This window comes from Dipodomys merriami, unplaced genomic scaffold (assembly GCF_024711535.1).
Source record: "Dipodomys merriami isolate MVZ:Mamm:240054 unplaced genomic scaffold, mDipMer1.0.p SCAF_406, whole genome shotgun sequence".
Taxonomy (NCBI): Eukaryota; Metazoa; Chordata; class Mammalia; order Rodentia; family Heteromyidae; genus Dipodomys; species Dipodomys merriami.
In genome coordinates this window covers 744,938-755,843 of record NW_027205671.1, presented here as the reverse complement: position 1 = coordinate 755,843, position 10,906 = coordinate 744,938, and the positions used below count along the sequence as shown (strand labels likewise).

General features: G+C 62.6%; 1 gene segment (V, D, J or C); it reads left to right on the top strand.

Moving 5' to 3' along the window:
• Nucleotides 1–597: 597 nt before the first annotated feature.
• Nucleotides 598–7,325, top strand: LOC138806697 (Ig mu chain C region membrane-bound form-like). The segment is given in 7 exon segments: nt 598–894; nt 1,490–1,594; nt 3,380–3,721; nt 4,047–4,364; nt 4,467–4,799; nt 6,821–6,936; nt 7,084–7,325. Coding segments are annotated over 7 exon segments (1,494 nt in total).
• The last annotated feature ends 3,581 nt before the right edge of the window (nt 7,326–10,906 follow it).

Here is a 10,906-nt window from a genome sequence, read left to right as displayed (position 1 = left end):
GAAGCTTCACAACTCTGGAGGAAGAATTACTCCATCTCGCCAGCGGGCTGAGATGCTGAGAAACTCCCAGACAGGGGCAGAAAAAGTGGCCATGGGGCCAGCCCTCGCACCCGCTCATCCACGCCGGCCCCCATCCTCTCCAGCCTCATCCTCACTGCCCCCATCCTTGACATCCTCACAGGTCCCATCCTCACTGTCCCATCCTCACTGCCCCCATCCTCACTTGTCCATCCTCACTGTCCCATCCTCACTGCCCCATCCTCACTGGTCCATCCTCACTGTCCCATCCTCACTGCCCCCATCCTCACTGGTCCCATCCTCACTGGTCCCATCCTCACTGTCCCATCCTCACTGCCCCATCCTCACTGGTCCATCCTCACTGGTCCATCCTCACTGTCCCATCCTCACTGGTCCATCCTCACTGGTCCCCATCCTCACTGTCCCCATCCTCACTGTCCCCATCCTCACTGCCCCATCCTCACTGCCCCATCCTCACTGGTCCCCCATCCTCGCCGGGCCCCATCTCCTCCCACTCACTCACCTCAAAGGCCCGCCCTGCCCACAGCCCTCACCACCTCACTGTCTGCATTGCAGATGTCGCCAAGGCCCCGAGCGTGTTCCCCATGACCTCAGCGTGCAAAGCACCAGCAGGAAACAATGTGGACCTGGTCTGCTTGGTGACCGAGTACTACCCAGAGCAGTTGACGGTCACCTGGGAGCCAGCACAGAACATAAATCAGACGACCTTCCCGTCCACAAAGAAAGGGGCATTCTACACCCTGACCAGCCGCATCTCCTTTCCGGACTCACAGTGGGACCTGAACACACCGTACACGTGCACTGTCCACCACGAAGGGGCCAACACAACAATAAAGAAGACTTTCCAAAAGTCAGGTGCGCAGCCCTGGACCACCAGGAGGCCTTTCCTGTTGGGGGCCCTCCCCCTCCTGCGCTCACCGCTCTGCTCCTTTGACTTTCCCCATGGAGCCTCCCTCTGTGCTGGGCACTGTGGTCTCGCCCTGGGCCCCGCCGTCCCTGGCTGTCTGTCCTGTCTGTCCACTGCGGCCCTGCGTTCTCTCCCTTCCCTTCTGCCTGCCCCTCCTGTCACGTCCTCTCCTGATGCCCCCTCCCTTCTAGCTGTCCCTCTCTGCCACCCTCTCCCTGGCCCTGCCATCTGGCCATGCCCTTTGGCCCCCGTGTCCGGTCCTGCCCCTGGCGGCTCCTTCTGACCTTCCCTCGCCCCTCTCTGCTGCCAATGCGCCCAGCGCCTGCATGCTTTCCTCGGGGATGGCTTCCACAGGAGCAGGGAGGTAGGCGGCCCGGCCAAGGCAGCAGCTGAGAGCGGTCGCTCTGCAGGCCTCCGCTCCTCCTGCCACGCTCCCGCCCGGGCGCTGTCTCCTTGCTCCCGGCGCCACCAGTGGGAGCAGAGCCCGGCTCCTCAGTCCTCTCCGCTCTCTCACCCGCACCGCCGCGGCTCCTTTGATTTCAGACTCAGGGAATTCGAAGGTCTTCCCCGCGCCCACTGTCCCTGCGCCAGCAGAGAAGGGCTCTGCGGAGGCCAGGGGACCCACCTCCCCCGCCACCAGCCACACAGGTGAGAACTCGGCCTCTCAGCGAGTCTTCCTTGTAGCCCGTGCGGACCCGGGCTGCCTCCTGTGGGCCGCCCTCCGGGACTGCTCACCTCGGTGCTTAACCCAGAGCCGAGCTGAGCAACAGGCACTGAGCTGAGGCCTGCACACCACCTGGAGCAAGCCGGCCCCGTGAGGGGGGTGAGGCCGGCCCCGTGTGGGGGGTGAGGCCGGGCCCGTGGGGGGGGTGAGGCCGGCCCCGTGTGGGGGGTGAGGCTGGGGCTGTGTGGGGGGTGAGGCTGGGGCTGTGTGGGGGGTGAGGCCGGGCCCGAGGGGGGGGTGAGGCCGCCCCATGAGGGGGGTGAGGCCGGCCCGGGTAGGAGGCAGAGGAGGCCAGGCCAGCCCTCCCCAGTGCAGGACAAGCTCTCATCGCAGAGCACAGGCTGAGGGAGGGGCCAGCACGGACGCTCCTGGCACAGCAGACCCAGCTCTGCCTCTCTGAGCTGTGTCGGGGGCTCCTCCAGACCTCCAGGGAAGCCCATGGCAGACCGTGAAGACGCGGAAGACGTCATTTGAGAGGCCAGCGCCCCGGCCTCCACTCTGGACAGCAGAGGAGCCTCGCTGCTGCCTCCAGCGTCTGCAGGCCCCAGGGCTGGGCTGGCCCTGGAGCTGCTCCTGCCTGTCACCTCCAGAGCAGTGCTAGCAGGAGCGCCGTGTGGAGAGTCCACAGTTAGGACTCTGCAGCCGAGCGGCCCCGAGTCAGCCGCTGCAGCTCTGAAGGCTCTTCCCCCTGAAAAAGAGCTCAGTACCCTGTGTCCACTGTGCCCCAGGGCTCACAGCCTCGGCCCCCGCAGAGCACTTTCATGTGGCTGAGCAGGGTTATACTAAAGGCGTTGGACCAAGAGTCCTCTGGGGAGCACACCCGGGGCCAAGCGCATGCACTCACCCCACAGACACCCAGGTCCAGGCGTGGGAAGATCTGTCTGCTTAGCAAAGCTGTAGCGGGTTGGTTTATGCGTGATTGCTAACTGCATACACATGGAGAGCAACATAGTCACAGAAGAAGCACGAGAAAGCAAGAGCATTGAAAACCTCTCAGAAAATGCACACATTTGCCAGCGTGAAATACTTGAAAAGGATTCAAAGTAATGACCTTAAACCGTGGGTTACAGGAGGGTATAAAAACGTCACTGAAATCAAGAAAAGAACTCAGAATCTGAATAAGAAATGAAAGAGGTAGGTATCCTCATTGACCTGTACAAATCTCTTGGAGCTGAAGAATTCAGTGGATGAGAACAAAAGGTCACAATGGAGGCTTCAATCACAAACTTGATCAACGGGGTGGAAGATGGGGGAGTATAGGTGAAAACAATAGCCCTGGTCTCTTTTGATCAGACAGAGGTACAGGGCCTTATACTTCAAGACAGGACAACAGGGGCTGGGAAGGTGGCTCAGTGGTAGAGCGCTTGCCTCGCATGCTCGAGGCCCTGGGTTCGATTCCTCAGCACCACATAAGCAGAAAAAGCCAGAAGTGGCGCTGTGGCTCTAGGGGTAGAGCGCTAGCCTGGAGCTGAGGAGCTGAGGGACAGCACCCAGGCCCAGAGTACAGGCCCCACGACCAGACCCAAAACAAAAACAAAAACAAAAACAAAAAGACAGGACAACATGCAAAATACAAACATTCAGGGCTCTTTTGGGGTGCCTCTCTCAGGTGAGAGCCGACCCCTCCCCAGTGTGGGTGCGGAAGCTGGTCCGGGTGCAGTGGGCGGGGCTTGGACCAGACCCCACTAATGCCTCCCGCTCCGCTGCAGAGGTTGGAAACCAGCCCCCCAATGTGACCGTGTTCATCCCACCGCGAGACGCCTTCTCTGGCCTCGGCCCACGCAAGTCCAGTCTTATCTGCCAGGCCACAGGCTTCAGCCCCAAGCAGATCACAGTGTCCTGGCTACGAGATGGACGGCCTGTGACGTCCGGCTTCACCACTGGAGAGGTGAGGGCAGAGGCCACCGCCGAGTCCAAGCCCCGCACCTTCAGCGTCACCAGCCAGCTGACCATCACCGAGCTCGAGTGGCTCAGGCAAAGCGTGTTCACCTGCCGTGTGGATCACCAAGGACTCACTTTTGTGAAGAATGTGTCATCCATGTGCAATGCTGGTGAGTGACTTTCCCTGAGTCCAGTGCCCAAGGTCCTAGCCAGGGTACACATGGACACACGCGCGTGCACACGCACACACGCACACTCAGGCATGGCAGACTCCGCCGTACATGTCCCTCTGCTCCCTGACACTTGGCTGCACAGCGTGGTCAAGCGTGAGAGCAGGGTCAGGGACAGCGGGGGAGGGAGGCCCGGGAAGGGACAAGGGTCGCCCTGCAACAGGACCGGGCAGACTCAGCAAGGCAGCTGCTACTCTTGGGGAGGAAGCAAAGCCCTTCCCAGACTTGGCACCCAGTGCTGACAGCAGTGTTCTCTTGACCACAGTTACGTCCACAGACATCCAAGTCTTCACCACAGCCCCCTCCTTTGCTGACATCTTCCTCAACAAGTTAGCCAGGCTGTCCTGCCTGGTCACAGACCTGGGCTCCTATGAAAGCCTGAACATCTCCTGGACACGCCAGAGCGGCGAGGCCCTGAGCACCGAGACCAAAGACTTCAGCAGCCACCCGAACGGCACGTTCAGCGTCACGGGGGAGGCCAGCGTGTGTGTGGAAGACTGGGAGTCTGGGGAGAGGTTCACGTGCACCGTGACCCACGCGGACCTGCCCTCGCCGGTGAAGCAGACCATCTTCAAGCACAGAGGTAGGCAGGCTCCAGTCCGCCCCTGTCCGGGCCCCGCCCCGGGCCCCGGGAGGGAGGCTGCCCTGTGCCCACCCTGACTCACCACCGTCTCCTTGCGCACAGATGTGGCCAAGCACCCGCCCGCCGTGTACCTGCTGCCCCCAGCCCGGGAGCAGCTGGCCCTGCGGGAGTCAGCCACAATCAGCTGCCTGGTGAAGGCCTTCTCTCCCCCGGACGTCTTTGTGCGGTGGCTTCACAGGGGGCGGCCCTTGTCCGAGGACAAGTACGTGACCAGCGCCCCGGTGCCTGAGCCCCAGGCCCCAGGCCTCTACTTCACCCACAGCCTCCTGACAGTGTCCGAGGAGGACTGGAACTCCGGGGAGACCTTCACCTGCGTCGTGGCTCACCAGGCCCTGCCATACATGGTGACGGAGAGGACCGTGGACAAGTCCTCCGGTAAACCCACTCTGTACAACGTGTCCCTGATCCTGTCCGACACAGCCAACACCTGCTACTGACCCTGCCGCCCCCGCAGGCAGGCTCTGGGGCCGGGGGCTCTGTGTGCGTGCATGCATCTAACCGCGCCCGCCGTGAGGCGATGCCTTCTATAAAGCAGAAATAAAACGATCCTCTCAAAAGATGCTGGTCTTGAGTGTGCAGTGCTCTTGCCTGCGGGGACGGTGGCGGGCGGTGCCCACCCCCTGCAGAGCGCCTCCCTCTTGGCTCTGCTCTGCCTCTGTGTGACCTCAGGAAGGGCCCGTGCACCCCACACCATGCACACACGGAGCCCCGCGCGGAAGCACGTGGCAACACACACACACACGGAAACACAGACAGCCACACACACGTGTAAATGTGTGCACATGTGCAAACATGCATTCCTAAGCAGAGAGATGCAATGGCTCATGGGACACGAGTGGACACACATGGACTCATGCGTTCAACAAACAATGCTCATGAGCAGGAAGAGACACATGAGCAGGCACCACACGTGTGTGCACACAAGCACTGGCAGGCTCTGATCCCCATGGCTGAATGCACACCTACACACACGTGTGCACACAAGCACTGGCAGGCTCTGATCCCCATGGCTGCATGCACACCTACATACACGTGTGCACACAAACACTGGCAGGCTCTGATCCTCATGGCTGCATGCACACCTACACACATGTGTGCACACAAGCACTGGCAGGCTCTGATCCCCATGGCTGCATGCACACCTACACACATGTGTGCACACAAACAGAGGCAGGACAAAAGTAAATACAGTCACTCAAACACAGACTACAGACATGGGAGCACAAACATGCATGCATCCAGAGATGCAGTGTGTGCACAGTCCTGCACACAGGAACACGTGCGCACGTGGGCACAGACAAGGCGCACAGACACCCGCAGGGCCGCTCTGCTGCACTGTGCTGGCTCAGGGCTTCTCCCGCACGGCTCTGCTTGTCATACTTCTCTGCAGTCATACTTCCACAGCCCAGCCCAGCCTGGCCTCTGACCCGGGGCGCCGTCCCTGGGTCCAAGCCCAGGGCTCAAAGCCAGGGCTGAGCCACCGCAGCTTCTAGGAAAGCCCCCTCTGTGCCCGAGGACACAGCGTGCCCACCTGCCGGGGCTCCAGGTGGAGGCAGCAGGCCCCTCCACCCCAGGTGTGGGGGACCATGCTAACAGAGCGAGCGGGGTCCAGGCCTGCTCTTCTTGGCTGCTCCCCGTTAGTAGGAAGCCACAGGAGACCAGTCTGAGCGCATGTGCCCTGCTTCCCAGGCCGGCTGCAGAAGCTAGCTGCCCAGGAGAGACAGGGAGGGAAGACAGAGACCCGGCAAGGGCCACGTGCCCGCCAGACGCTGCCTGGCTGCGGTGGCCCCTAGACCCTGCCGTGCGCTCGGCCCTGTGGGCTGAGCTGCAGCTGCCCCAGTAGCCTGCATTCCCAGGCAGAGGCCTTGCCGAGCACGCTCATCTCCCGTCCCCCGGCCCCGGAGCCATGGCTGCGGGGAGGGGAGCGACAGGCATGCGTGGGGACTCTGCTTCTCTGGGGAGCAGGTGTCAGAGTGCTGGCCGGGAAGGGGGAACAGGGCAGCCTCATCTCCATCTCCATCTGCCCCGTCCCAAAGCAAGGGGCTTCAGCGTGTCAGCCGCCACGCGGCCCGCGGCCCTGGCTCCGGGCCCCGCACAGAGAGCAGGACACAGCAGAGCCCCTGCCTGAGCCCGCGCTTCCTGCACCCGCGCCCGCGTGCTGCGCCTCTCGTGCTCTGTCTGCCGCCCAGGGCTCACTGCCTGCCGCTGCTTGGCCATGCTCTCCTCTGTCCAGCTAGCGCTCAAGGAGCCCGTCCTGTGCTGGCCAGGCCTCCTCCAGACTGGCCCGGACGCTCCAGCCCTCGGGCAGGTAGCAGGCAGGCGTCCAGCCTGCACCCGACTTTACTGCCCCGCGAGCCTCCACCGCACTCTGACCCTCCTTGTGTGCCCCCTCACAGAGGGAGAGGTGAGCGCCGAGGAGGAGGGCTTCGAGAACCTCTGGACCACGGCCTCCACCTTCATCGTCCTCTTCCTCCTGAGCCTCTTCTACAGCACCACCGTGACCCTGTTCAAGGTAGCCTGGCTGGGGCTGAGCGGGCCCTGGGGCTGACCGGGGCAGGGAGCGGCCTGGGCTGACAGAAGTGCTGGGACCCCGTTCTCCTACCCCACCTCTGCTCGTTTGGGGACCACGGCTTACCCTCCCTGTGTCTGTTGCCTGCAGGTGAAGTGACTTGCCCAGCGAAGGACACTGGAGACCAACGGGCTGGACCACAGGGCACCGCCTCTGGGCTTGGGTGGCTCAGCCTGTGGCTGATGGACCTGCACCTAACTCTTCCCCATGTATCCCTTCAGCTTTGAGCTGTAAAATCGACTGGCCACAAAGGCCCTGGGGCCCGGCCTGTGGAAAGCCTGCTTACTTCTGTGCTGTGTGCATATCTGAGCCAAAATAAACAGATACTTTCTCCTGTGGACAATGATTACCTCACAAATGCACATGAGGTGTAAAACTCATGCTTAGGGGCAAATTTAATATGTGTTTACTGAGTTATAATCAAGCTCATGCTTCTCTAGGACCATAACCATTCTATATAATTCTCTCAAATCACTATGATGAAGGTTAAAGTTCAAAATGACCAAGGTACCTGCAGCTAGAAGTACTTAAGAACACACAATACACAAGGATGTAACTCAAAATGACAAAAATATAAGTTGTGAGGGGGGAAGATAAAATTCAAAGTATTTGTCCGTGCCCAAGAATCTTCACGTCAGTTCCGTGGTAATCAGCAAGAATTGCAGCAACTTTTCAAACTCAAAAGAGAAAGGCCCCAAGGCACAGAAAGGCTCATCGGCACAGAAGGCCAGCAGCCCACCACGTAATCAAGGAGGGGAAGAAGACAGCAGAGACAACCGCAGAACAAGAACGCACGGCAGGAATGGCCCTTCCTCCCCACCAGAAAGCCTGAAGCAGCTGGTTTGAACTCTCCAGTTAGAAGATGGAGAGCCACTGACCGGATAAGGAAACATGGCCCCAACTGTAGGCTGCCTAGTTACTCACCAACCCTGTGAGGACAGAGACTGAGAGTGAGAGAATGGATGGATACTTTGTGCCCACAACTGAACGTCAGCAGGAAAAGCTACACTTGAACTTCATGAAATGGATCTCAAGCCCAAACTGAAGGAAGAGATACTTTGTGCAAATAACCAAAAGCCAGCGGGAGTAGCGACACTTGCACTACTGGGAAACATTGAACTATATTTTTATGGCGGTTATGTCCTTGTGCAGAGGCGTTGCCAATTAACAAGGCAGCGTACCAATACTACATCCTCCCCATCCCTCCCAGTGGCGAGTGGCCAGAGCAAGCCTGTCAAGCCCTTGATTTAGGTGTGGGAAGATGCCTGTGTCCTGTTCGTTGCCCCTGCTGGAAACAGATGGAGGCCGTCCTGCAGGCTGGAGTCACTACGGGAAGCTGTGTGGGTCAAGCCCAGATGCCCGGCAGGGGCTGGGGCTTCATGTCACAAGGTCGAGTGACAGCCTGTGGCTTTGGTGCCAGGAAGGTGCAAACCCTGTGTCATGTGAGATATCTGTAGTGGTAAGAATCACCTGACAGCTGCGTGATGGCCGGGAACTCATGTGTTCTGTGAAAGTGAAGGTGATGAAACCACACGGAGAGCTGGGCAGCTGGGCCCCAGAGGTGTTGGAAAACAAGAGTGCGGGCAGCGTGTGACAGGCAGGCCCTGGGTGCTGGGTGAGGGCTGCGTGTGTCAGGCAGGCCCTGGGTGCTGGGTGAGGGCCGTGTGTCAGGGCAGGCCCTGGGTGCTGGGTGAGGGCTGCATGTGTGACAGGCAGGCCCTGGGTGCTGGGTGAGGGCTGCATGTGACAGGCAGGCCCTGGGTGCTGGGTGAGGGCTGCATGTGACAGGCAGGCCCTGGGTGCTGGGTGAGGGCTGCATGTGTCACGGGCAGGCCCTGGGTGCTGGGTGAGGGCCGCGTGTGTCACGGGCAGGCCCTGGGTGCTGGGTGAGGGCCATGTGTCAGGGCAGGCCCTGGGTGCTGGGTGAGGGCTGCATGTGTCACGGGCAGGCCCTGGGTGCTGGGTGAGGGCCGCGTGTGTGACAGGCAGGCCCTGGGTGCTGGGTGAGGGCCGCGTGTGACAGGGCAGGCCCTGGGTGCTGGGTGAGGGCCGCGTGTGTCAGGCAGGCCCTGGGTGCTGGGTGAGGGCTGCGTGTGTCAGGGCAGGTCCTGGGTGCTGGGTGAGGGCTGCGTGTGTCAGGCAGGCCCTGGGTGCTGGGTGAGGGCCGCGTGTGTGACAGGCAGGCCCTGGGTGCTGGGTGAGGGCTGTGTGTGACAGGCAGGCCCTGGGTGCTGGGTGAGGGCCGCGTGTGGCAGGCAGGCCCTGGGTGCTGGGTGAGGGCAGCGTGTGACAGGCAGGCCCTGGGTGCTGGGTGAGGGCTGTGTGTGACAGGGCAGGCCCTGGGTGCTGGGTGAGGGCAGCGTGTGACAGGCAGGCCCTGGGTGCTGGGTGAGGGCTGCGTGTGTCAGGCAGGCCCTGGGTGCTGGGTGAGGGCCGCGTGTGACAGGCAGGCCCTGGGTGCTGGGTGAGGGCTGCGTGTGTCAGGGCAGGCCCTGGGTGCTGGGTGAGGGCTGCGTGTGTCAGGCAGGCCCTGGGTGCTGGGTGAGGGCCGCGTGTGACAGGCAGGTCCTGGGTGCTGGGTGAGGGCCGCGTGTGTCAGGGCAGGCCCTGGGTGCTGGGTGAGGGCCGCGTGTGACAGGCAGGCCCTGGGTGCTGGGTGAGGGCTGCGTGTGTCAGGGCAGGTTCTGGGTGCTGGGTGAGGGCTGCGTGTGTCAGGGCAGGCCCTGGGTGCTGGGTGAGGGCTGCGTGTGTCAGGCAGGCCCTGGGTGCTGGGTGAGGGCTGTGTGTCAGGCAGGCCCTGGGTGCTGGGTGAGGGCCGCGTGTGTCAGGCAGGTCCTGGGTGCTGGATGAGGGCCGCGTGTGTCAGGGCAGGCCCTGCGTGCTGGGTGAGGGCCGCGTGTGTCAGGCAGGCCCTGGGTGCTGGGTGAGGGCCGTGTGTGTGTCACGGGCAGGCCCTGGGTGCTGGGTGAGGGCTGCATGTGTGTCAGGCAGGCCCTGGGTGCTGGGTGAGGGCTGCATGTGTGTCAGGCAGGCCCTGGGTGCTGGGTGAGGGCCGCGTGTGTCAGGCAGGCCCTGGGTGCTGGGTGAGGGCTGCGTGTGACAGGGCAGGCCCTGGGTGCTGGGTGAGGGCCGCGTGTGACAGGCAGGTCCTGGGTGCTGGGTGAGGGCTGCATGTGTCAGGGCAGGCCCTGGGTGCTGGGTGAGGGCTGCATGTGTCAGGGCAGGCCCTGGGTGCTGGGTGAGGGCTGCGTGTGTCAGGGCAGGCCCTGGGTGCTGGGTGAGGGCCGCGTGTGTGACAGGCAGGCCCTGGGTGCTGGGTGAGTGTCGTGTGTCACGGGCAGGCCCTGGGTGCTGGGTGAGGGCTGCGTGTGTCAGGGCAGGCCCTGGGTGCTGGGTGAGGGCTGCATGTGTCAGGGCAGGTCCTGGGTGCTGGGTGAGGGCTGCATGTGTCAGGGCAGGCCCTGGGTGCTGGGTGAGGGCTGCATGTGTCACGGGCAGGCCCTGGGTGCTGGGTGAGGGCTGCGTGTGACAGGGCAGGTCCTGAGTGCTGGGTGAGGGCTGCGTGTGTCAGGCAGGCCCTGGGTGCTGGGTGAGGGCCGTGTGACAGGGCAGGTCCTGGGTGCTGGGTGAGGGCTGCGTGTGTCAGGGCAGGTCCTGGGTGCTGGGTGAGGGCTGCGTGTGTCAGGGCAGGCCCTGGGTGCTGGGTGAGGGCTGCGTGTGACAGGGCAGGCCCTGGGTGCTGGGTGAGGGCTGCATGTGTCAGGGCAGGCCCTGGGTGCTGGGTGAGGGCCGTGTGTCAGGGCAGGCCCTGGGTGCTGGGTGAGGGCCGCGTGTGTGACAGGCAGGCCCTGGGTGCTGGGTGAGGGCCGCGTGTGTGACAGGCAGGCCCTGGGTGCTGGGTGAGGGCTGCGTG